Raw genomic sequence first — 27,936 nt, 5'->3', positions numbered from 1 at the left:
ACAATATTTCATTACAAGCACTCATGGCAACAAACTAGACACTGGATTATGCTGTGATTGAAAGGCCTATGGAATCAATGAGATCAACTTGGAGAAAAGTGTAATGGAAATGCCAGAGTGATGAAAAAAATACTCATCATTCAAAAGGCATTCATGCCAGGAAGTGGCGAGTAAACCACACCCATCATTGCACTGAAGCTCCATCGCAGTGTTTTTGCTAATGTTACTACCTCCTGCTCACCACACTGCACCATCAGCTCCATAATATAGTATTGGACTGAATAACACTGGATATGAAAATTATTGACAGTATTTTGCACGATCAAATAATTTACTGACATGAATATAGCGCCACTGTAGCCAATGTTATAATCGGGATGCAATTAGAAAGCAGCTAGGAGAGGTTTATAATTCTTATTTCCGCTTTTTAAAATGGTTATATTGTCATTTTTTCCCCCACTAAACATAAGCAACAACGCAGTTCAGGAAAATGGTCTGAGAGCTGCTTCCCCAAAACTTAATAAAACCCAACCCACACTATGGATCAAAGAGCAATAGCTAATTGCACGTAAACATCCAATATGAAAGACACGCTCTCCTGTAAGCAGCTTCAGAGTAAAATATTTTCCAATTCTGTACATTTCAATCACTGGACATTGGCAACAGTGAAATATCTGTTCACGAAATGAAGTGTGGTATGCGCTTCTACTGGGCTCTATAGCTCAAAATCTCACCTCGTTTGTGAAGCCACCCCTCTTTCACTATTGTACCTTCAGTCATAGCGGTACGGGAGATTTCAGCAGCAGCAGAACTTCACTCCAAGGGGAGTTGACTCCTGATTGAGAGCCCTTGTTCTTCACAGCAACCTGCATTAGACAGAACACACACACAAGGATCAGCAGCAGTCTGTCACTCGTGGGAGGGGGGTTATGCAATAGGGCAAAATAGGAGCTCATTCACACTTAGTGGTTTCCAGGCTGGCGAGACTGATCTCATTGTAATGAATGGCAGGGGACGGACGGTAACGCCTCTTAGTGCAGCATCGACAGCGAGCATCCTGCTGCCGGATCGGGGCCAGCGGCTCCGCGGGGGAAAGCCCAGGCGGAGAGTGCAGCCCCGGGCGTTGACCCATCCTCCAGCCCCACCAACTCTCCTCCGGACAAGGCAGATGGAAACGGGCCTAGAGCTCAGTCAGGCCTGGGGGGTTGGGTGGGCACCGGTCTCAATGCAGAAGTATACCCCTCCCTCCCCTTTCCTTTCCTACCTGCAGCCGCTCTCCCAGCCTCTGCCCTCCCTCCCCATGCCGTGCCCCCTACTCTGAGCTCCGGGGCACGGATCCCCCGCGGCGCTGAGCTGCTGGACTGCCGGCGATGGGACAGCTTCCTCCTTGAGTGAGAATCGGTGACGTTAGGCTGGCCTGGGCTTCCCCCAATACACGTCAGTACGGGGGCTACACACCGCCCAGCCCTGCTCCACACTCTTAACCAGCACTCAGCAAACTAACTAGCCGCATCCGCGGTTAACAAATTAACCACTGCAACAACAAACAGCAGTAAACAAAGTAACCACTGTCAGACTATCCAGTAGAACCATCATTAAACCCAAAAGTTCTTAACTACAGCAACTATTAACAGCAGTCAGCAAACTAACTAGTGGCATCCACGGTTAACAAATTAACCACTGCAACAATTGACAGCAGTAAACAAAGTATCCACTGTCAGATTAACTAGTAGAATCAGCACTAAACCCAAAAGTTATTAACTACTGCAACTATTAACAGCAGTAAGCAAACTAACTAGTGGGATCTGTGGTACAAATTAACCACTGCAACACTTAACAGCAGTAAACAAGGTCACCACTGTCAGATTAACTACTAACGCCAGCATTAAACCCAGAAATTATTAACTACTGCAACAACTGACAGCAGTAAACAAGGTCACCACTGAGACTAACTACTAGCACCAACACTAAACCAAAAAATAACTACTGCAACAATTAACAGTGGTAAACAAAGTAACTACTGTGAGACTAACTACCAGCACCCAGCACTAAACCCAAAAGTAACTATTATGATTGTCAGTAGACAGTTCACTGAATCTGGCACTCGCTAAATGTAACTCCTGGAATCAACAAATACTACTGAAAGTGATGCTAACATAAACTTCCACCGGGTCTGCCATGACACAAAACAAACTCTGGGAACAGCACAAAGTCAAACTGTTGTGTTGGGCAGTGAACAAAGTTGCTGTTTCCATTGGCGGGTGGGTTGGTGACCAGAGGACACAGATTTAAGATAATTAATGAAGAACCTGTTATTATCTGAAAGCTCTGCCGGTCATAGCAGATTCAGTCATCAACTTCAAAATGGAATTGGACATCTGTTTAAAAAGAAAAACATTGCAGGCCAAAGGGTAAGAAAGTGGGTTCCACCTTCAAAGAGCCAGCACAGGAACCGTGAACCAAATGGCCTCCTCTGTGCTGTAAGATTCTGAAACCATCTGTTCTTCCATCATGAGGTCAGAAGTGGGGATGTTCGCTGATGACCGCATAATGTTTAACACCATTCATTACTCCTCAAATACTGAAGCAGTCCATGCCTAAATGTAGCAAGACCTGGGCAATATCCAGACTTGGGCTGACAAGTGGCAAGTAACATGCAAGCCACAAAGGCAATGGCCATCTCCAACAAGAGAGAATCTAACTATCGCTCCTTCGCATTCAGTGGAATTACCATCACTGAATCTACCACTATCAATACTCTGGACACTACCATTGAGCAGAAACTGAACTGGACTAGCCATGTAAATATTGTGGCTACAAGAGGAGGTCAGAGACTAGGAATCCTGCAGCAAGTAACTCACCTCCTGACTCCCCAAAGCCTGTCCACCATCCTCAAGGCACAAGTTAGGAGTGTGATGGAATACTCGCCTGGATGAGTGCAGCTCTAACAACATTCAAGCAGCATGACACCACTCAGGTCAGAGCAGCCCGCTTGATTGGCACAGCATCCACAAATACTCACTCCCTCCACCACCAATGCACAGTGCCAGCAGTGTTACCATGTATAAGATGCACTGCAGGAACTCACCAAGACTCCTAAGACAGCACCTTCCAGACCCATGATCGCTACCATCCAGGAAGGACAAGGACAACAGATACATGGAAACACTACCATCTGAAAGTTACCCTTCAAGCTACGCACAATCCTGACTTGGAACTATATTGCCATTCCTTCACTGGCATAGGTCAAAATCCTGGAACTCCATCCCTAACACCACTGAGGGTTTACCTACACCACATGGACTGCAGCAGTTCAGGAAGGCAGCTCACCACCACCTTCTCAAGGGCAATTGGGGATGGGCAATAAATGCTGGCCTAACTAGCAAAGCCCACATCCATTGAAGTAACTATTAGAACTTTTGTTTATAAATCTGAAACCAGCACTGCCTATAACTACTAGGATTGGTGATAAAATAATTACAACTTGCAAATTGACCTTTGGTCTTTAAGAGTAAGGTAGAGGGCTTTGTTGCGACTGCACCTGGTACTTGTGTACAGTTTTGGTCTTTGTAGCGAGCAAAAATATACCTGAATCAAGGGGGTGCAATGAAGATTCACTGGATAAAAGAGTTGTCCTATAAGCAGAGATCAAGTAAAATGAGAATGAATGGAAGGGCCTATACTCTGGAGCTGAGAAGAAGGGGAGATGACAATATTCTCCAAGGGCTTGAAGGGTAGATGTTGTTTTCAGTAATTGGGAAACTAGAAGTCATAATCTTAGGATAGGGGTAAATTAATTGAGGAGATTTTTTTTTAAACTCAGAGGATTGTTAATCTTTGGCATTCTCTATTGTAGAGGGCTGTGAATGTTCAGGCATGGAATAGATTCGAGACCGAGATGAATACATTTTTAGGCTTTGTCTAAGGGAGTCAAGGATCTGGGGATCAGGCAGGAAGGTGAAGGTGGGAGTCAAAGATCAGTTATGATCTAATTGAATGGCAGAGCATGCTCGAGGGGGCATAGGCTCAAATTTCCTATGTTCTTACAACCACTGAACTAATTACTTGGAATGACACTGAACAAAATAACAGCTGGGCCAGCGACTAAACAGTTTAGTCACTGGTTTGGCATTAAAGAAAATAACTGCTGTAACTGCCACTAGAACAAATAACTACTGGCACTGACCACTATGACCACCACCAAACCAAATAACTACTGAGATAACTGCAGAACTGCTACCAAATGAAGTAACTTGGAATAAGTACGGGAACCATCACTTTTCAAAGTAGCTACTAGGAACGATCCTAAACAAAATAATGACTGGAACTCCGACCATCACTGGAAGCTAGGCCCTGGTTAAAATAGCCCAAGATATTACCCGTCAGATATCTGCTGCTAGCCATGATTTTCATTTAGACTTCTGCATGGGAAGTATGCACCATTATAATCATGGATTTGATTATTTGCACAATATGCTATACCAACATGTCCATGTACAAAAGAACATAAGAACTAGGAGCCAGGAGTAGGCCATCTGGCCCCTCGAGCCTGCTCCGCCATTCAATAAGATCATGGCTGATCCTTTTGTGGACTCAGCTCCACTTACCGCCCGCTGACCATAACCCTTAATTCCTTTACTTTCAAAAGTTTATCTATCCTGGCCTCAAAAACATTCAATGAGGTAGCCTCAACTGCTTTACTGGGCAGGAAATTCCACAGATTCACAATCCTCTGAGTGATGAAATTCCTCCTCAAATCAATCCTACATCTGCCCCTCCTTATTTTGAGGCCAGAACCCCCTAGTTCTAGTTCCAGCTGCTAGTGGAAACAACTTCCCTGCTTCTATCTTATCTATTCCCTTCATAATCTTATATGTTTCTATAAGATCTCCCCTCATTCTTCTGAATTCCAATAAGCATAGTCCCAGTCTATTCAACTCCTCATAAGCAAACTCTCTCAACTCCAGAATCAACCCTGTGAATCTCCTCTGCACCCCCTCCAGTGCCAGTATACCCTTTCTCAAGTAAGGAGACCGAAACCGTACACAGTGCTCCAGGTGTGGCCTCAACATACAGCTGCAACATAACCTCCCTGTTTTTAAACTCCATCCCTTTAGCAATGAAGGACAAAATTCCATTTGCCTTCTTAATAACCTACTGCATCTGCAATCCAACTTTTTGTAATTTATGCACAGGACACCCAAGTCCCTTTGCACAGCAGCATTCTGCATTCTTTTACCATTTAAATAATAGTCCAGTTTGCTGTTATTCCTACCAAAATGGATCACCTCACATTTACCAACATTGTACTCCATCTGCCAGACTCACTTAGACTATCTATATCCCTTTGCAGACTTTCAGTGTCCTCTGCACACTTTGCTCTGCCACTCATCTTAGTCCTCTGCACACTTTGCTTTGCTACTCATCTTAGCGTCATCTGCGAATTTTGACACACTACACTTGGTCCCCAACTCCAAATCATCAGCACACCATTAGTCACTGATCGCCAATCAGAAAAACACCCATTTACCCCCACTCTTTGCTTTCTGTTAGTTAACCAATCTTCTATCCATGCTAATACATTATCCGTAACACTGTGCACCTTTATCTTATGCAACAGCCTTTGGTGCGGCACCTTGTCAAATGCCTTCTGGAAACCCAGATACACCATATCCACCGGTTCCCCATTGTCCACCATACACGTAATGTTCTCAAAGAATTCCACCAAATTAGTCAAATATGACCTGATCTTCATAAACCCATCTTCCCAATGGGACAATTTATATCCAGGTGTCTCGCTATTTCTTCCTTGGTGATAGATTCAAGCTTTTTCCCTACTACTGAAGTTAAGCTAATTGGCCTATAGTTACCCACCTTTTGTCTACCTCCTTTTTTTAAACAGTGGTGTCACATCTGCTGTTTTCTAATCTGCGGGAACAACCCCAGAGTCCAGCGAATTTTGGTAAATTACCACTAGTGCATTTGCTATTTCCCCCATCATCTCTGGGATGCATTCCATCAGGGCCAGGAGATTTGTCTACCTTTAGCCCCATTAGCTTGCCCAACACTACCTCTTTAGTGATAATGGGTCCTCTAGGTCCTCATCTGTCATAGCCTTCTTGTCATCAATTTTTGGTATGTTATTTGTGTCTTCCACTGTGAAGACCATCACAATAATAAGAACATAAGAACATAATAATGAAGATTGCACAAAAAAACTTCTCATGGCAATACAGTATCCAAGTAGATTGATATGACTGTGCTTTCCATCTGCACTCTTTATAAAGCAAGGGGAATCAACTTTTAAGCACGTACAAGGAACAATCTTCACAATATCATCCATACTTGCAATAAACAATTATAGTAATTGGATAATAATGTGACTGAAGAAACACATGGCGAAGCACATGGCACTAGTGATGAAGATGATGAGGTGCTGCAGAGATGGTGTAGTTCCAGTATCCATTGACTCGCTGACTATTGAGTTGTTACAAATAACAGATGATCTCAGAACATATGGTCCAAATTGAGCAGCACGTCAGACAGTAATAGAAGCATCATTGATGGATGACATCCATGTTGCTGTGCATGCTCTGGGTTTTAAAGCTCCTGAGAAGCAATAATGACCTCTTTAACTTCATGTCAAGAATTGCAGATTACTCTGAGAAAGGGATTCATTTAACCCATAAATGCCCAATAGTTTGATAGTCGGAAATCAGTGAACATTATGAAATGAAATGCAGTTGCGGCACACATGCTGAATTATAGGAGTATGCCAAGTGCCCAAAGATACTACTACTGAAAGCAACAGTCATAAAGCCATCAAATTTTACAGCACAGAAAGAGGCCCTTTGGTCCATCATGCCTGCGCTGGTCATCAAGCATCTATCTATTCTTATCCCATTTACCAGCACTTGATCCATAGCCTTGTATGCTACGACATTTCAAATGCTCATCTAAATGGTTCTTAAATGTTGTGAGGGTTAAATTTAATTTAAATGGTCCACAACATCCCCAAAGACAGAGATGCATGACTAAAATATCAAGGTTAGATGCAGATACAGGTTATGAGACTTATATTTTTAATCCCATGCAGTTTGCCAGAGATAGCTGAGCAGCCACACACCACAACAGCTCTTCAGAATCACAGGATTGTTACAGTGCCGAAAGAGACCATTCGGCCCGTTGTGTCTGTGCCAGCCCCCCGAATGAACATTTCGCTTACTGCCATTTTCCTGCCTTTTTCGTCTTAACTCTGCACACTCTTCCTTTTCAGATTAACAGTCCAATTAATTCCAATCTGAATGCCTCAGTCGAACCTGCCTCCACCACACCATCAGGCAGTGCATTCCAAACCGTAACCACTCGCTGTGTGAAAAAGTTATAACTTATAGGGATAAAAACACAAGATGCGTGCAGAAGTTCATGACTCCCAAGGGGTTGGGAAAGTAGAAAAACACATTGACCCATAGTCAAACACTGTAAGTTCATTTACTTTCAGTAGTTTGGAGTCTGCCATGACTTTATTGTTTAAACATGAAAGGCAGTTGTCCAAAGGTAAAGGTAACAGAATCTTTGCAATTTTCAGTAAATATAAAAGATTAAAGTAACCAGTACTTCCACAGGGTATAGATATTCCAGAGAGTAGCCACTGTACTCATTCAACAATCCAACCCTGTGGTTGCAGCGGCTGATCTGCTGCTGGTAGTGACATTGCATCAATATTCCCTTGTGCTTCAATGGTTGTCAGGCTCTTCTCATCCAGCCTATGACAACACTTCAATCCTGTGATTGTGAAATAATCACAATCTCAACCGCATCTGAAGCATCATGTTCCAAACTGAATGCCGTTAACGAGATTGCTTATTCACCCATGTTCCTAATTGTTTCTGTTCTGTGCTAGGTATGAGTTACACAACGACATCCTTATTCTTGATTACTAGGGTTGTCCACATTTCTGAGGGGACAGCCATTCTTCCTTCTCACTCTTAAAAGGGCTATGTCTTTCCTAATTACCTCAGCATGAAACCATCAGCCCATAATCCTGGAAAATGTGTATCGGTGTACATTATTTTATTACAGTGTTCGCACGTTATTTCTAAGTTGATGCAACCTATTTTGATATGCCATGGGATTGTGGGTAGACACATGAATGTCAGCATGCGTACAAGGGGTGACGCCTTGCATCTCCAAAGATGTGCAAGTTAGGTTGATTGGCCATGCTAAATTGCCCCCTTGTGTCAGGGGGACTAGCAGAGTAAATATGCGGGGTTATGGGGATAGGGTCTGGGTGGGATTGTGTGCAAACTCGATGGGCCAAATGGCTTCCTTCTGCACTGTGGGGATTCTATGATTTTGAAGAAATCGCAAATCGGGAACATTTTATCTGCTTCTGTAGATACCTATCGAGGGTGAGAGTTTCAGTTGCCTCCTCATCAAATAGTTACATAGAAAATCAATTCAATCCAGTCGGCCTTTGTGATTTATTTTATTCATTGCTGGGATGGGAGAATCACTGGCAAGTGAGCTGCTGCAATCCATTTAGTGTACATACACTCAGATCGGGATTTTCCACTCCCATTTTGGCAGGTGGGAATGATGGCAAGGGTGGAGAATTGAGGGGAAGTCCCAAAGCAACTTTCAAGCATGACTGCCCCCCTGCCCCACCGTCAATGTCGTAATGGGGCTCCCACCATGAAAGGTCGGGAATCCCGTTAGCATACAATGGAATAGCATTAACAGGCTTCCCTGCTCTATTATACCCCCCACATTAGATCATTACCACTAGTGCTGCTTCAGGGGACAGTACAGTAAGAAGTCTCACAACACCAGGTTAAAGTCCAACAGGTTTATTTGGCAGCACTAGCTTTCAGAGCCTCAAGTTCCTTCTTCAGGTGAGTGAGGAGTTCTGTTCACAAACAGGACATATGAAGACACAAACTCAATTTACAAGATAATGGTTGGAATGCGAGTCTTTACAGGTAATCAAGTCTTAAAGGTACAGACAATGTGAGTGGAGAGAGGGTTAAGCACAGGTTAAAGAGATGTGCATTGTTTCCAGCCAGGACAGTTAGTGAGATTTTGCAAGCCCAGGCAAGTCGTGGGGGTTACAGATAGTGTGACATGAACCCAAGATCCCGACTGAGGCCGTCCTCATGTGTGCGGAACTTGGCTATCGGTTTGATAGCCAGTTTGAAGTCCAATGCCGGCATCTCCACATCATGGCTACCATCAGTTTGATAGCCAAGTTCCGCACACATGAGGACAGCCTCAACCGGGATCTTGGGTTCATGTCACACTATCTGTAACCCCCACGACTTGCCTGGGCTTGCAAAATCTCACTAACTGTCCTGGCTGCAGACAATACACATCTCTTTAACCTGTGCTTAACCTTCTCTCCACTCACATTGTCTGTACCTTTAAGACTTGATTACCTGTAAAGACTCGCATTCCAACCATTATCTTGTAAATTGAGTTTGTGTCTTTATATGCCCTGTTTGTGAACACAAGTCCTCACTCACCTGAAGAAGGAGCTTGAGGCTCTGAAAGCTAGTGCTGCCAAATAAATCTGTTGGACTTTAACCTGGTGTTGTGAGACTTCTTACTGTGCTTACCCCAGTCCAACGCCGGCATCTCCACATCAGGGGACAGTGCCAGGGGACCAGTGACAGGGGTAGTGGGGGTCTCTGATGGGGAAGTTCATGGGCAAAGTGGAGGGAGCGGGGTGTACACAAGGAGGGTGGGGGGGGTACTTGTGTTCATTGGCCAGACCCTTTTCCTTCTTGCTGTTAGATTGGGGCACCCACTGACAGGTTGGGCTCTGGCACTGTGGGATCTGCCCCCAGGGTTCTTTTTGCTCAGATGTCAAAAAAATGGCATGAAAAGCCGGCAGTGGAGCCAGCGGGTTACACATCGCTTTACCCACCGAGTTGTCACTTAGTCAAAAAAACTCCTAAAAATTCAGTCCATAGCGTTGTTAGGGAGCTCCAAGATTTGACCCGGTGACAGTGAAGGAATGGATGGGCTGTGACCTGGAGGGGAACTTGCATGTAGTCCACATGCAACTACTGCCCATGTTCTTCTAGGCGATAGCGGCTGTGGGCTTGGAAGGCACAATCGAAAGAGTGTCTGAAAGGATCATGTGACATTAAAGTTCAGCATAATTGTGTCCTTCACTCCCACTGGCGGTGTATGGTGGATGATGAACTATCCCTGTTAATTCTTCAAGGAGAATTTCCTCCTGCTGTACTAAGAGATAATCCAGCTGTACTAAGAGCTGCTAGATCTGTGCTGTGTGCCATCCAGAAATCTCTTTTGCTTTGGAGATGTTGTGAAGATGAACTTACTTCTGCTGTAGCAATGCTTATCAAAGTAGTAAGGCTTGTTTTTGGAGGTCTTTTGGTGAGTTGGTGCACCTATTCAGAAAGGGCAGAGAATCTGCTCAGGTATACACAATATACAAGAGGAAAAGGGACTATGGCTGCACTGCCTCTGCCAGATGACTGTTCCAGTGTATCTGAAAGCAAAACATCAAAAGGAGAGGAAAGTGGATGGGTAGGATGTAAAACAAGAGATTCATAGTCACATTATTGCAGGTTGTACCTCATGCCAGATAGTCAGATGAGGATGAGGTGATAGTTGAGTAAGGGAATAAGACAGGAACACACTGTTATCCTGGTGGATACAAAATGCAATGGCCCGTGAGTAGGAGTACTATCAGCTCCTTGGGGCTTGGGTGGTGGAGACATGTCTGCCCTTCAGGAGGTCTGCTCGCCTCCCTCCTGCTGTGTGCCATTTTGTCCTGCAAGAATGTCAGTGAGTGTGTTGACTGTGTATGGATGGTGTGTTTGACATAGCCAAATAGCTCAGCCATTGCCAAATAGCTGCGGGTATGCGGAGGCAACAAGAGGTGGTTGTGAGGCTAGTATCATTACAAGGTGTGGAGGTGGAATTTTCCCTCAAAAATTCGGAGTGTGATGCACTATCAATAAGGCGAAAGACTACCGATATGCCAATATAAGTGTAGGCTTTTATTCACAACAGAATCAGGAGCAGATCCCAACAATTAACCGACCTGGACTGAACAAGGGGGAGGAGACAGCCACCTTTATACTAGGTGCTGAGGGGAGGCACCAAACTGGAAGGGGATGTGTCCAGGTATGACAAACACACACAACGGTGGTCCATATAGGACAAAGGCACAACTGAGGTCCACCACAGAGTGTTATAACAATGAGAAATGGAAGTCCTCCACACCGGTCTTCTTGGTGAGCTACGCACTGTAATCATCTGACGTTCTGTCACTTTTTTTTTCAGTTGGGAGCTTGGCACTGGTACGGGGGTGTGGAGCCTGAACATGCTGGTGAAACCGGCTTCAGAGTGTTCAGGCACCATTTTGCAGGGTGCCCCGATCTGCCGGTAAACTGGGAGACCTCCTCCCACCCTCCCCACAGATGTTGGATCCCCCTCCCTCTTCATTGGCAGCACGTTTTCCCCCGACAATGACATGGGTCACCAGCATCGAGGTATCCCGATGGGTCCCCTGGCCAGTCATCCCCTGACATGGCCCCCCCAACCCCCTGTCATGACTCTCTTCGTGATTTCCCCCTGTATCACCCTCCTACACAATTCCCCCTGCATAACCCCCCCGCATGACCCCCCCACACGAACACCCCACAACACACACACACAACCAGTCTGAGGTCACGTACTAACCGACTCAAGAACAGCTTCTTCTCTGTTGCCATCAGACTTTTGAATGGACCTACCTCATATTAAGTTGATCTTTCTCTACACCTTAGCTATGACTGTAACACTATACTCTGCACCCACCTGTTTCCTTCTCTATGTACCGTATGCTTTGTCTGTATAGCACACAAGGAACAATACTTTTCACTGTATACTAATACATGTGTACATAAGGTGGCACAGTGGTTAGCATTGCTGCCTCACAGCACCAGGGTTCAATTCCAGCCTTGGGTCTCTGTCTGTGTGGAGTTTGCATGTTCTCCCTCTGTCTGTGTGGGTTTCCTCCGGGTGCTCCGGTTTCCTCCCACAGTCCAAAGATGTGCAGGTTAGGTGGATTGGCCATTCTAAATTGCCCCTTAGTGTCCCAAGATGTGTAGGTTAGCCATGGGAAATATGTGAGGTTGCGGGAGAGAGGGCCTGGGTAAAATACTCTGTCAGAGAGTCGGTCCAGACTCGATGGGCCGAATGGCCTCTTCTACGCTGTAGGATTCTATGATAATAATAAATCAAATCAAAATCAAACCACCCCTGTATAGTCCCCCTGTCACAGTGCATAGTACCCCCCATGCTCCCCCTCCCCACCGTTATGGGCCAGCCCTACTCAGGCCCCACCCCCTTGGCACTGCCCCAGGCACATTTACAGTGCCTAACTGGCACAGCCAGGGTGCCAGGTGGGTACTGCCCAGCCATGCCCTAACTACCTGGGGGCTTCAATGGCCTCCAATCACTTTGGCGTGGCCATGGCGCCTGGTCTCTGCTGGTGGGGACCAGTAGTGATTTGCGCCAGTGTGACGGCTCGCTGGAGAGGTGGGAAGGACCCAGGAAGGGGGGTGGGGGGGGGGGGGGGGGGAGGAGCAGCCATGAGACTCGCTAATGAGATGGAAATCTAGGTACCAGCTTTGTGCCCTTCGGATTTTTGGTCTCTCATGCCGTTTTCCCGGCTCGCCATGGTATCTGAGTGTAAGGCTTCCATTCTGACTGCTGTTAATGGGTGAATGATAACAGTGTGGTGCACTGAGCAGCATGGGAGGTTGTTGGGTAGGAAAAGTCCTGTAAAGGTGCTTTCATTGACTTTGGCCATCGATGTGAGGTTATTGAACTTTTTTGCAGTACCGCTGCCATTTTCTCAGGGCCAAACATCTTACATTAACATCCTTGGTCACCTGCTCCAATTCCCTTTAAGGAGTGTTCCTCCAGACGCTCCAGGTCCCTCATGGTCTCTTCTCTTGTTGGCCTCCATTATTAAGTGATCTATGAACCTGGGAATCTTTTCTCTTGTCCTGTTGCTCCGTTTGGATTATTTCTTCTTCCAGCCTATTGCTACCAATAGTGGTAGTTGGCAGCTGTTTCCTGTAGGGTTAGAGGAGCTTCTGTTTAAGAGGGGCAGTCTGCCTTTAAGAACTGGAACATGTGCTAGAAGTGCGTGCTGTTAAGGAGCCCTGTTGAGTGTGCAGCCAGCCAGCAATGTGGATCTTGCTCAGCTGCACACTACAATCAGGCAATTGAGGAGGCAGCATGAAGTTTGTGTGCTGCTTGCTTCAATGGGACTGGGCGTAGGAGGATCAGGAATCATGACACCCACTTCCGAAACTGGGCATATATAAATTTTTAGCCCTTGCTTTGTTTTAACCAGTAATGCAAAACTATTTCCATCCATCTTTTTTTGCTAAATAGAACTAACTAAATAGAACTATAGAATTGAGCTCAGCAGATTGAGAATAAACAGAGTATTTTTACATTGTTGTTCGGTTCTGTACTGCAAAGTAGAGTTATTATTAGTCGGAGGATAATTGGTTTATTAGTCACATACATGTAATTATCCCAGAAGCGACATGACTGTTTGCCTATTGAAGGTCTTTGAAGATTTTGGCCTTGCATACAGCTAGGTGAGAGATCAGCAGAGTACATTTAATTGCATAAAGTAAAAACACGGAGAGTACATTAAATAGCCCTTGGATGAATCATTGTGAACATGCCTATTGTGTTGATTCCTAGAGATTCATAAAAGCTAACTACTGCAACAGTCATTGCATAAGCTTGTACAGGACAAGTGTAAAGTAATGCACCATTAGTTGGCTCTATTCTATGTATTTACAAAAAATGAACAATGCACCAAATAAAAGCATAGGATTCTAATATGTATTATATACATAATACATATTTTTAAAAAACAGAAAATAGAACATGTATAAATTGATGAAACATAATTTAAGAAGGGTTTGTAAACCAATATCTACCACATGCGATGACTGAAATTTGTTCCCATTCTCAACAATTTACCACAAGAATCATACAGCACAATTTCTTGTTTAAATTAAACTTTAGTTATCATAAAAATACATGAGTATAAACTGAAATAAGTCCCATCACCATTTGAAATTTGAAATACGTACAAACGCCAATATATGTGCACGAATATATCCAAGAGGTAGGGAATCTGTTATGATCCCTGGAGAGATCGATAACTTTAAGAAAAAAAATTTGAACTTCCAGTTGATAGCTAAAAGGATGATACAACAAGATTTCAGGTTTTAAGATGCTTACTGTAAGAACCAGATTAAATGCACTATTGGCAAGACACTATTTTTGTAGGCAATTTAAACTACCAAACAGAACTTTCCCCTTTTACATTTAGCTCAACTGAGAAACCCATGCCACATGTATACTTTATGCTATCCTTTAAGCACTCATTTGACTTTTCCGGGCCCACACCAAAGTGATTCTCTGCTCCTGGGGTTTATTTCTGAAAGTTCCTTTCCTTTCCCAGCCTAGTAACATTTAACTCCAGAACTGTCTTCCACAGTGAGGGTATTTCCCGGTTATTCTCTCTCAAATGCAAGCTAGGCACATCTTCCAACATCGTTTCAAATCCTCATGAATTTAGTCTTTCAATCTGAGCGTGAGCTCTAACGCACATTCCTGTGGGGTGAACTTTAGACACTTTCTGCCTCCACCTCTCTCCTGGATCCTGGCAGACTAACTTCTCTGAGTTTTCAGGGACATATTGGAAACCCTTCCTGTTTCAAAGTCCGTCTCCATGGTAATGTGAATAGCATGGGTCTTGTATCCAGGTGGAAATGCTGATTGGCTGCCCTTGACATCCTAATTCTCTTTTAACTTGGAGGTAAACGAACAGTTCAAAGCATAACTGTTCACAACACAACATCCTCAACACCTTCATGGACCTTGGAAACAAGCAGTCTAACCACTGTAAACACAAATGCTGCTGGCATTGTCACCTACTGTGACCACTTTACACCTTCTTCCCAGCAAAACAATCTGGGTCTTCCCATAATCTTTAATAGCCCCTACAACCAGACCTGTTGTCAGGAAGACTTCTGGATCACATGCCCCCCCCCCCCCACTTCATTTTACCCTAAATTAAAGGCAGAGTTCCAAAACATTACAATCTTATAAACCTCATAATATTAACAAAACAAATTACAAATAGCTAATTTACTTATAACATTCACATCACACAAGTGCCAAGTAATGACCATCTCCAACAAGATAGAATCCAACAATCTCCCCTTGATAGTCAATGGCATTACCATCGCTAAAACCCCACTTTCAACATCCTGGAGTTTTCCATTGACTAGAAACTTAACTGGACCAGCCATATAAATACTCTGACAGCAAGAGCAGTTCAGACTGGGAGTAACTCACCTCCTGTGTAGAAAGCCTGTCCACCAACCACAAGGCCAAAGTCAGAAGTCTGATGGTATTCTCTCCACTTTCCTGGATGAATGCAGCTCCAACCAGCTCAACACCATCTGGGACAAAGCCGCCTGCTTGTTCAGCAGCCCATTCACCACCTTCAACATTCGTTCAACCATCAGCGTACAGTTGCAGCAGTATGTGCCATCTACAAGATGCACCGCAGCAACTCACCAAGACTCCTTCAGCAGCACCTTCCAAACTTGTGAAATCTACCATCGAGAATAACAAAGGCAGTACGTGCACGGGAACACCACCGTTTGGAAGTTCCCTTCCAAGCCACTCACCATCCTGACTTAGAACTACATTGTCATTCCTCCACAGTCGCTGGAGCTCCCTTCCTAACAGTACTGTGGATGTACCTACGCCACATGCACTGTTCAAAAAAGCAGCTCATCATACTCACTATGGCAACAAGCATTGGCCAAGCCAGCCACATTCTGTGAAAGAATACATTTCTTGAAAGATTATCTCAGTACTTGGATCCAGATCATACAGCACCTATAATTTAGTTTGTTCCAAGTAATACAGCTGTCTGAGAGCCCAAAGGTTCAGCTTTGAAAACTAACATCTTCTGTATCTAATCCAATGACACAAATCGTTTCTTTATAAACTTCATTTTAAAAATGTCTTTAATGCACTTATTACAGCGTATTATGGAATGTGCATATCATTAAGTTTCTCACCACAATTGATGATTTCAATGTTATAACACATATATGGAAATTAGGTTTAGTTGAGTATTATCATAGAATCATAGAATCCCTACAGTGCAGAAAGAGGCCATTCGGCCCATTGAGTCTGCACTAACAACAATTTCACCCAGGCCCTATCCCCGTAACCCCACATATTTATCCTACTAATCTCCCTGAGGGGCAAATTATATCAGTGAAATAATAAAATGTCCTGGTTGCATTGTTATAATTTGAGGAAAAGTCAATCCATTTGGAATTGTACCTGAAGCAATGATTTTTAAATAACAAGAACATTCCAGTCGACAAAGTTTTCTGACTAATCAAGTAAACTTTGACTTTTCTCAGGTTCACTTATCAATTACTAGCCAATTGTCAGTACCCTTCTATCACTGCAGCTGAGATCAGCTACCTCAGCACAGACCAGGAATTGAACCTATGACCTTTCTGGTCAACGTGGGTCAGCTATTCATTGGTTAAACTTATTAAATTTAGGAAACCCTTTTGCTGGGTGTAATTGACATTGTTTTCTCCTGTTTGAGAAGGTCAGTAGTGTGAGCAGGTTTTACAACAATAGAGACAGGTGGGCAATTGTAACAACACACAAAGCAATGTTGTTTTATTTTTAATGGCAACTGGGATAGGGAAGTAGAACATCAGTTCAACACCCCTCTGAATTACTGCATTCCTTTAGTACTGCTCTGTCAGAGAGTAGGTGCAGATTTGATTAATCGAATGGCCTCCTTCTACAGTGCAGGGATTCTATGACTCTATGATTCTGTGCTGGGGTATCAGTCTTTAAAGCAATATATCCTAGTATGTGCAGAGTAAAGGGTTAACTCTAATAATAGGTGCTGAGCATGTGCGTAAGAAGCTATGTCATAGTGATATATGTGAAGCATCTAAGAGAATAGTTCCAGCTATGTCTTAGTCTTAGCTAACCTTTGTAAATAGTATGTGGATAAATGTGTTTTTAACAAAAGACTATTGTCTCCAGCAAGATCTCATCTCGAGTAAGAAACTGATGAATCACGAGAGAAAACCAACGTAACAGAGCATAACAGTGGGTTCAAAGACACAGCTTTCACACCTAAATGTGCAAATGCGATCAACCCAGCTGATGTGAAACATGTAGGGGTGTGTCTGCCTTCTTGGTGGGAGATCAGTGCTCCCCTACCTATGCAGACTTCTGAACACAACATAAGTTTGTATGACCTTACAGTGACTGAAACCCGGGCCTCATTTAACAGCAAATGGAATTGAGGAAGAAAATATTTTTAAACTTTTAACGAATACTGCCATTCAGTACAGAAAAGGGAACTTTGTGTATTAATCAACCACTCACTTCTAATTCTGGGAAAGCCAACTACATTTAATTCCTCTTAGTGCTAACCAACCACTGTGTCAACTTCCCTCGTCTTGTGCAATTACTGATACATGCTTATAAAAAGGGAATTCATTTTGTAGTTATCTTTAGGTTACATTACATACATTAAGTAGATATACTTTGGGTAATTATATTTGTCCTTATTCAAGCTATATTCTGTCTTCTGATGTAGTGACTAATAGCAAAACTAATGTATTTTGATCCTAGTTAGAATCATTTAAAAAAATAAAATGTTTGCCTTTCTTTCAGTCTTGTTGGATCTAGCACCATAACCTGGTGATCTAGCACCATAACCTGGTGATCTAGCACCATAACCTGGTGATCACTAAGAACTATACAAGGGAAGGGAAAAAGCAGGGAAAAAGGTAGGTGATCTGATCCCAGGTCTCTGCTAATTCCACTCATGATCCAGCAGTTAAGAGGTATATAAACTCATCCTGAAGATAACTTGCCTTCTCTATACCACCCCCACCAATCACCCACCATGGTGAAGGTTAAACCAACATCTTATTATTCTAAGAAGGAATATAATACATAACCATTTTTCTACTGCAGAAAATATCATTTTAATTAACTATTACCTGGATTTTACAAGTCCAGAAGTAACAGAATAAAGAACCTTACATAGCAATGTTCTGACATACTTATGGACTAACAGTTGTTTGTATACATACCAGGCCATACACACAAAAAATAAATCTGATAATCAAATAATTATTCATTCTTTCATGACATCATCAAAATGTTTAATGTGATGAGAGAAGTAATATGAAATCAATGCAAAATATTCTCTGGTGTAAAACCGTTGCTAAGCTAACAGGCTAATAATGCAGTCCAAGTAGTCTGGCAATCCGGCTTTGTGAATTGGCAACTTTCTATTATATAAAAATAATAAAATAAAAACCTAAGTCTGACACAACACCAAACAGGCCTTCACTGCCCCTGCATAAGATAATCTATTTTGCTGCTTTTTAACCATCCCTACAAAAACATTATCTCAGGAAAATATCTGGATGTTGTAGCTCAGTTGGTCTCAGGCCTTGTTGATCCATGCATTGTTGCATATTGCTTAAAGACAGATTTAGTTCAAATGGCTCAGGATGACTCACCTACTGAGTTTCCCATTAACCCACCCCCTCCCCATACACACACTTCCCTAGTGAAGTGACTCAGCATAACTTCCTGACTGCAGAATAATACATCAACAAGGTTAGTAATCAGGACATGACATACACAGAGCTGTGCGTTTATCTATGCTAGGTATCAACACTGTGTCAGGGAGCAATACTGCTTTAGTATCACAATCATATCAGAAATTCAAACTCTGTGGGGAAATTTTATAATTGCATGCTGAAGACAATTAGAACTCCTCACGTCACTCCCTCCCACTCCCCACCACTCCCTCCTCCTCGCCACTCCCTCCTGGTCCCTTTGCCTCTCCCATCTATTTGCCTATATTTTTTCTCAAATCCTAGTGATTTCCAATGATATTGCTCAAGGATAATCCAAGAAGAATGTAACTTTTGATGCTTATCACCGTCCTGCTACAGTCTAAACACAACAAAACACAATAAACATACAGCAACTTTACTGAAGCAAGCTATCACATAAGTGACTTAAGGATCTATCCTTGGCCCCAGCAATTTCTCATCTACCCTCTGCCCTTTGGTGACAACATCCCAAAATACAATGTTATGTTTCACACATAGGGCGGAATTCTCTCATCCCACCCATAGTGGGTTTGGTGGCAGGTGGGAGCGGAGAATCTAGTAGGATCCAAAAAGTCAGAAACCCGCCAGTGCAAAATCAAGTTGCAATTCTCCCAATAGTGGGCTAATGGCAGGTTGGTCTTCCCACTGGCAGGTAGTGTGAATGACATTTGCATCTCATGAATGCTCATCAAAACAGTTGCCCGCCAGTCAGGTTTTCCAATCTTGTGTCACACCGATGTGAAATTATGTCATTCTAAAACTCGATTGCTAAAGAATGGCATGCTCAAGGTGGTCCTCAGTTCGCCAGAGACTTTGAAGTGAGTGCAACAAACCCTTTCTATTACAGCGCTGCGCTGTTCCTGATGCACTGTTCACCACTCTGCCGAGGCAGACTGGTTCCTGCCTCCATCTCCATGCTGAGCTGGTCTCCATAGACAGCACGGTGCTACTAGATCCACAGAGACTCCTGTGTCACTATCTCGGTTCAGTACTGCACCTGGGTTTGGAAAGTACAGGCTCTTCTTTCCCCTTTCCCACACACCAGTGTCTATCTAGCCAGCACGGTGCTGTAGGACTCATGCAGCCACTGCAACAAATGTTCAAAGTGCAACCGGGGGTCCGAGGATAGAGTGCGAGATGAGGCCAGCAAGGTTGTGAGGTGGGGGGAGAAGGGGTGGAGTGGGTGATGGCCTGATGAAAACAAAGGGGTCGATGTGGAAGGAGGGCTGTGCAAGGAAGAGGGTGAAGGATGAGGGCTCACGATGGAAAGCAGAGGGGCAACGAGGTGGATGAAGAAGATGAACAATGGAAGGCGGAGCGAAGACTGAGGGGAGGGAAGCTGGTTACCGACAAGGCAGCATGAAAAGCTCACAAACAAGGAAGTCAAAGGAATGCATGATAATTTACTGGAAAGAGAGCATGGAGATACCAGAAGTGTTGGGTAGCGGTCCATGTGGGGCATGGGTTCCTTGTAGGTGATGGGCTTCCTGGGGAGGGTGGTTAAATCAAGGAAGAAACTCTTTCTTGAGGCTGCTAGCCTTTTCCCTCTGGGTTGCTGACATCCTGCATGGTCTGGTGAAGACAGGTGGGCTGGAGAGAGCGATATGAGTGTGCTGGACTGATATATAAATATGGCACTGGGACCTTTGAACCCACCAGTTGACCTGGAAAGGAATCACTCTGTAGATAAATACTGAGGTTTCAAGCACAGAATCTGGTGCAGGATCCTGCCAGTGAGGGATCACTTTGGGACCAGTGACCATAATTCTATTAGTTTTAAGATAGCTCTGGAGAATGATAGGTCTGGCCCAAAAGTTAAAACTCTAAATTGGGGCAAGGCCAATTTTGATGGTATCAGGCAGGAACTTTCAAAAGTTAATTGGGGGAGTCTGTGGGAAGGCAAAGGGATGTCTGTGGGAGGCTTTAAAAAGTGTGTTAACCAGGGTACAGGGTAAGCACATTCCTCTTAGAGTGAAGGGCAAGGCTGGCAGAAGTCGGGAACCCTGGATGACTCGGGATATTGAGGCCCTGGTCAAGAAGAAGAAGGAGGCACATGACCTGCATAGGCAGCTGGGATCAAGTGAATCTCTTGAAGAAGAAGAGTAGGAGTAGAGTTAAGAGAGAAATCAGGAGGGCAAAAAGGGAACACAAAATTGTTTTGGCAGACAAGGCAAAGGAGAATCCAAAGAGCTTCTACAAATACATAAAGGGCAAAAGGGAGAGAGTAGGGCCTCTTAAGGATCAACAAGGTCATCTATGTGCAGATTCACAAGAGATGGGTGAGATCCTAAATGAATATTTCTCATCAGTATTTATTGTTGAGAAGAGCATGGATGTTAGGGAACTTGGGGAAATAAATAGTGATGTCTTGAGGAGTGTACATATTACAGAGAAAGAGGTGCTGGAAGACTTAAAGTGCATCAAGGTAGATAAATCCCCAGGACCTGATGAAGTGTATCCCAGGACATTGTGGGAGGCCAGGGAGGAAATTGCAGGTCCCCTAGCAGAGATAATTCAATCATCGATAGTCACGGGTGAGGTGCCTGAAGATTGGAGGGTGGCAAATGCTGTGCCTTTGTTTAAAAAGGATTGCAGGGAAAAGTCTAGGAACTACAGGCCACTGAGCCTCACATCTGTCTAGGGTAAGTTGTTGGAAGGTATTTTGAGAGACAGGATCTACAGGCATTTAGAGATGCAAGGACTGATTAGGGACAGTCAGCATGGCTTTGTGAGTGGAAAATCATGTCTCACAAATTTGATTGAGTTTTTTGAAGGGGTAACCAAGAAGGTAGATGAGGGCAGTGCAGTTGATGTTGTCTACATGGACTTTAGCAAGGCCTTTGACAAGGTACCACATGGTAGGTTGTTGCATAAGGTTAAATCTCACGGGATCCAGGGTGAGGTAGCTAAATGGATACAAAATTGGCTCCTTGACAGAAGACAGAGTGTGGTTGTAGAGGGTTGTTTTTCAAACTGGAAGCCTGTGACCAGCAGTGTGCCTCAGGGATCAGTTCTGGGTCACTGTTATTTGTCATTTATATTAATGATTTGGATGAAAATATAGGGGGCATGGTTAGTAAGTTTGCAGATGACACCAAGATTGGTGGCATAGTGGACAGTGAAGAAAGTTATCTCCGATTGCAACGGGATCTTGATCAATTGGGCCAGTGGGTTGACGAATGGCAGATGGAATTTAATTTAGATAAATGTAAGGTGATGCATTTTGGTAGATTGAACCAGGGCAGGACTTACTCAGTTAATGGTGGAGCGTTGGGAAGAGTTATAGAACAAAGAAATTTAGGGGTACAGGTTCATAGCTCCTCGAAAGTGGAGTCACAGGTGGACAGAGTGGTGAAGAAGGCATTCGGCATGCTTGGTTTCATTGGTCAGAACATTGAATACAGGAGTTGGGACGTCTTGTTGAAGTTGTACAAGACATTGGTAAGGCCACACTTGGAATACTGTGTACAGTTCTGGTCACCCTATTATAGAAAGGATATTATTAAACTAGAAAGAGTGCAGAAAAGATTTACTAGGATGCTACTGGGGCTTGATGGTTTGAGTTATAAGGAGAGGCTGGATAGACTGGGACTTTTTTCTCTGGAGTGTAGAAGGCTGAGGGGTGATCTTATAGAGGTCTGTAAAATAATGAGGGGCATAGATCAGCTAGATAGTCAATATCTTTTCCCAAAGGTAGGGGAGCCTAAAACTAGAGGGCATAGGTTTGAGGTGAGAGGGGAGAGATACAAAAGTGTCCAGAGGGGGAATCTTTTCACACAGAGGGTGGTGACTGTCTGGACCAAGCTGCCAGAGATAGTAGTAGAGGCGGGTTCAATTTTGTCTTTTAAAAAGCATTTAGATAGTTATATGGGTAAGATGGGTATAGAGGGATATGGGCCAAATGCAGGTAATTAGGATTAGCTTAGGGTTTTTTTTTAAAAAAGGGTGGCATGGACAAGTTGGGCCGAAGGGCCTGTTTCCATGCTGTAAACCTCTATGACTCTATTTGGCCAGTGGGAAAGCCTCTGCTGGAGCCACCCACCACCACACAGTCTCAAAAATTGAAAATTCCACCCATACACCTCGGTCTCTCTCATTACCACTCTGTCAAGCTATCTAATGCTTCTTCTATGTTCTTAGCTTGCTTATCTGACATCCAGCCCTCAATAAGCCACAATTTCCTCCAATTAAATAGTAGGAAGATTGATGGCATTGTCTTTGGCACCCATTTCAGTTCCCATCTCTGGCCTCTCTTTCAGGCTGAACCAAATTGTTTGCAACCAAGATCTCCTTTTGATTCAGAGTTCAGCTTCAAGTTCCATGTCCTCTCCAACACTACTTCCTTACACATCTGTAACATTGTTCATCTCCACATCCTTTTTGTCAATTTGTTGCTGAAACTCTTATCTATTTTGTTATTTCCAGGTTTAATTTTTCTAATGCTCTCTTGACTGGCCTCCAAGTTTTCACTGTCCACAACAGAGTTGCCTGTATCGCAATCTGTGCCAAGTCTGTTCACTTGTGAACCCTGTACTCGCCAACCTTCATTGTCTCCCAGTCCACCAATGCCCCCGATTTAAAATACTCATCATCATTAGCCAGTTCCTCCAAGGCCTCATTTTTCTCTATTTCAGTAACCTTCTCAGGTCCTACAAAACTCTGAGAAACAATATTACTCCAACTTTAGCCTCTTGTGCCCCATTCCCTTCATCCACCATGATTGATCAGATTTTCACTTGCGGGTTGGGTGTAGAGAGATGGGAGAATTGCAGGCTCCACAAACCTGACGTTTAAAATGGCTGCCCAAACTTCTGATTTGTGGTCCCGTGGATGGGCTGGCTAGAATAGGAGTTGGCGTGGGTGACTGTGGAAGCAGTGAGTGGTTGGAGACAGGCCAAGCATGGATTGGGTGACTCAAGAGCAGATTACAAAGCAGACCTTCAAGAAAGACCCATTTGAGAAGTAGGTCGTCTCTGGTGAAGTCAGATGGGTATAGAGGTGAACCAAAGTGAATCCCACCTGTCCCAACTGAGACACCCACCTGTGTCTCAGAGGAGACGTCATTGCCTTGTTAGATGAGTGCAAAAGCTGTAAATATTGTCCAATTGTTAGCCCATGTGGGAATGGATGGCCCACCATGGACTTTCCCTATGGGGGAATTGTCATTGTTGCTGCCTATATAAAGTGCACGCTACTGAATCACTCAAAGCACGGAGTGGATTCACAAGACGCAGTCATGGAAATGACATCATCTTGCCAACACTACCTGGTAAATGTAGTCATGTGGATAGCTGTCAAGATCAGTGGATGAATAATGAACAGTGCCATGCTCATTATCTAATCCATTTGCCCTCTTGACACCCTTCTATCAGGATGCACCCACACTATTGATCCTTGATTAGGTCCCTCCCAGCTGCTCACCATTGCCCATAGAAGAGTGACCAAGAGGGAGGAAACCAGTAGGGTTGTCAGTGGTCATAGATCACAGCGTGCTTGGAGTCACAGCTGCAATATACGTGGCATTGAGAAATTGCGAGTTTCTCCACCAGACCTTACCAGTAATCATTGGTCATATGGTGAAAATGGTTAGTGTATGTAAGCAAACAAAAATGAATGAGAATTTTGTATTTTGAATAGTTTGCAACCCTTTATTGCTTTACATTTTTATTGATAGAATGTCACACAGAGATGCTGTGAGAGAAGGCATGGGTCCGGTTGCCCCACGTTTTTTTCTGATTGGGACCTTCAGGTTTTGGCAGAAGATGTCCAGAAGAGGAGACAAGTCCTACACCCTCCTGCACTGTAATGCCCCTGCAGAAACCAAGAAGACCTGGATACAAATTGCGCCTGCTGTGAGCACACAAGGACATTGGCACTCATGGATTCAGTGCAGGAAAAGATTCAATGACCTTCTGCGTTCCAGCAAGGAAAGTAGCTTGGCTTATCTGCACCGAGTTCCAAGGGGAGACTCATAGGTGCATGCTGCAGCTAAGGTTTGAGACTTGGCAATACCTCTGCTTCAGTAGTGAGGTTTGGATATGTATGTTGCTGTGTAGGTGAGCAAAGAACACAAGAGACACAAAGATGCAGTGAAGAGTAATATCCCTCCATGCACTATCAGGCTAACATCAATTCATGTTGATATGTAGAGCAAAAGGGGAACGAACACCATGGAGATGGCCTGCACTGGTAGTGGGTCAGCCTGGCTGAGACATAGAAACATGGAAAATAGGAGCAGGAGTAGACCACTCAGCTCATCAAGGCTGTTCCATCATCCAGTGTGATCATGGGTGATCCTCTATCTCAATGCAATATTCTCGCTCTCTCTTACCCCTCGATGCTTTTAGTGTCTAGAAATCTATGTATTTTTTTCTGACTTGGCCTCCACAGCCTTATGTGGTAGAGAATTCCACAGGTTCACCATTCTGCAGTCTTGTCCATACCCAGCTCAACACAACAATGCGTGTCTTCTCGGATATCCTTTGGTGAACTCCCCTGGCTCCCAGTCGTGAGCAACACTCCCTCACATTAGAAGGGAGATTGCAACAAGAAAGCTCCTGGAGAAGGTCGCCATCAATCCAAGCTTGCTGTTACACAAGGACCTTACCAATCCACCCACTGCTCGCCTCCCATCACCTCAGCCTTAATGGCTAAAATAACCGTGCCAAGGAATAATGACAGAGACCTTGTGGCAGCAGGAGTGGAACCATTATAAAACCACCCACCCGGCTTCAACCTGCCATGCCAATGTTGGGCCCCCCTCAACAACTGCATTCCACACTGACCAAGGCGTGTCTGCAGTAAATTGGCACAAATGAAGCCTTGTCGGGAACCCAGACTACTGCTGTGGTGCACCCCAAACATTGACTCACATCATTGAAAACTGCCCCCGACAAAATTCAGCAGAAGATGATTTGAGAGCTCCATTCGGCCACTGCGGAAGCTGTTGCCTGACTTGGCAATTACTGCACACACTAAAATAAAACACCTTCTGAGTGAAGACATTTCCCTTCATCTGAGTCCCAAATGGCCTCCCCCACATCCTGAGACTGTGACCTTTGTTCTAGACCCCAACCATGGGAAACAACATCCCGATATCCGGTCTGTCCAGCCCTGTCAGAATTTCTTATGTTTTAATTTAGATCTCCTTTCATTCTTCTAAACTCCAGTGAATACAAGCCTAGACAACCCAATGGCTCCTAATACAACAATCTTACCATCCCAGGAATCAGTGTGTTGAACCTTCACTGCACTCCCTCTATGGCAAGTATATATTTTCTTAGGTAAGGAGACCAAAACTGCACGCAATACTCCAAGAGTGGTCTCACCAAGGCCCTGTACAGCTGCAATGAGACATCCTTGCTCCTGTACTCAAATCTTTTTGCAATGAAGGCCAATATACCATTTGCCTTCCTAACTGCATGCTGCACCTGCATGCTTGCTTTCAATGACTGGTGTAAGGACACTCGAGGGTCTTTTTACATCAACATTTCCCAATTGATCACCATTTAAATAATTCTGTACCATTCTGTTTTCCTACCAAAGCGGATAACATCACACTTATCCACACTATACTGTATCTGCCATGTATTTGCTCATTTGCTCAACTTGTTTAAATCATCTTGAAGCCTCTTTACTCCCTCCTCACCATTCACAACTCCACCCAGTTCTGTTTCATCAACAAACTTTAAAATATTATGTTTTATTCCTTCATCCAAATCATTGATGTAAGTTGTGAACAGCTGGGACGCAAGCACTGGTCCCTGTGGTACCCCTCTAGTCACTGCCTTCCACTCTGAAAGAGACCCATTTATTTCTACTCTCTCTTTCCAATCTGCTAACCAATTTTCAATCCATGCCAATATATTACCCCCTGTCTTATGCACTTTAATTTTACACACTAACTTCTTATGTAACAATTTATCAAAAGCTTTCTGAAAATCCAAATACACCACACCCACTGGTTCTCCCTTATCTATTCCGTTGGTTACGTCCTCAAAAAACTCCAGTCGGTTTGTCAAATCCATATTGACTTTGTCGAATCTGTTGATATTTTCTAAGTGCTCTGTCATCACATCCTTCATAATAGACTCTAGCATTTTCCCTACTACTGATGTTAAGCTAACCCGTTTTCTCCCTTTTTTAAAAAGTGGGGTTACATTTGCCACTCTCAAAACTGCTGGGACTGTTCCAGAATCTACAAAATTTTGGAAGATGACAACCAGTGCATCCACTATTTACATTCACACTGCAATGGTTACTGTGAAAATCCCCTTGTCACCACACCCCGGCACCTGTTCGGGTACACTGAGGTAAAATTTAGCAGGCCAATCCACCTAACCTGCACATCTTTGGACTGTGGGAGGAAATTGGAGCACCCAGAGGAAACCCACGCAGACACGGGGAGAACGTGCAAACTCCACACAGACAGTGACCCAAGCCAGGAATTGAACCCAGGTCCCTGGTGCTGTGAAGCAGCAGTGGTAACCACTGTGCCACCGTGTCGCACCCTTATACTAATACTAATTTCCTTCAATTCCTCTTTTGCACTTGACCTTGCTTCCCTAGCATTTCTGGGAAGTTATTTGTATCTTCTCTGAAGACAGAACTAAAATAGTTGTTTAATTAGTCTGCCATTTCCTTGTTCTCCATTATCAATTCTCCTGTTTCAGAGAGGACTTAAATTTGTCTTCACTAATCTTTTTTCTTTTCACATGCTTATAAAAGCTTTTATCGTCCACTTTTATGTTCCTCGTAAGTTTACTCTCATACTCTATTTTCCCCTCTTAATCAATCTCTTGACGTGCCTTTGCTGAACTCTAAACTATTCCCAATCCTCAAATTTGCTATTTTTTCTAGCAAATTTATGATTCCTCTTTGGATCTAATGCATGGTTGAGCCACTTTGCCCGTTGTGTTTTTGCGCCAAGAAGGAATGTATAACTGTTGAATGCATTCATTCTTTCAATATTAGCCAGTGCCTATCCACCATCATACCTTTCAATTAATTTACCCAATCTATTGCACCAACTCACCCCTCATATCTTTGTAGTTTCCTTTGTTTAGATACCAGACCCTAGTTTTAGATTGGACTGCTTTGCTTTCTATCCCAGTGAAGAATTTTATATTAGGGCCGTTCTTCCCAACAGGATCCTGCACAACCAGGTTATTAATTGAATCCT

At 43.8% G+C, this 27,936-nt stretch overlaps 1 protein-coding gene across 5 annotated transcripts in view; it reads right to left on the bottom strand.

Moving 5' to 3' along the window:
* The window catches only part of akt1 (v-akt murine thymoma viral oncogene homolog 1), a 120,780-nt gene that overhangs the window by 90,795 nt on the left and 2,049 nt on the right, over window positions 1-27,936 (bottom strand). For 2 of the 5 annotated variants that reach the window (XR_013500042.1, XM_078233974.1), the window contains exons 1-2: window positions 1,265-1,393; window positions 735-866 (exon numbers count right to left, since the gene is read on the bottom strand). Coding sequence is in view for 4 of the 5 variants with exons in the window: in XM_078233974.1 (XP_078090100.1) it covers window positions 735-780 (46 nt within the window). In the remaining variant the exon portion in view is untranslated. Of the gene's footprint in view, window positions 1-734; window positions 867-1,264; window positions 1,415-27,936 lie in introns of those variants that run through there. The other 3 variants (XM_078233976.1, XM_078233975.1, XM_078233977.1) reach the window with 2 other exon arrangements.

The sequence above is a fragment of the Mustelus asterias genome, chromosome 18, assembly GCF_964213995.1.
Source record: "Mustelus asterias chromosome 18, sMusAst1.hap1.1, whole genome shotgun sequence".
Lineage (NCBI taxonomy): Eukaryota > Metazoa > Chordata > Chondrichthyes > Carcharhiniformes > Triakidae > Mustelus > Mustelus asterias.
This window is presented reverse-complemented; position numbering and strand designations above follow the sequence as displayed.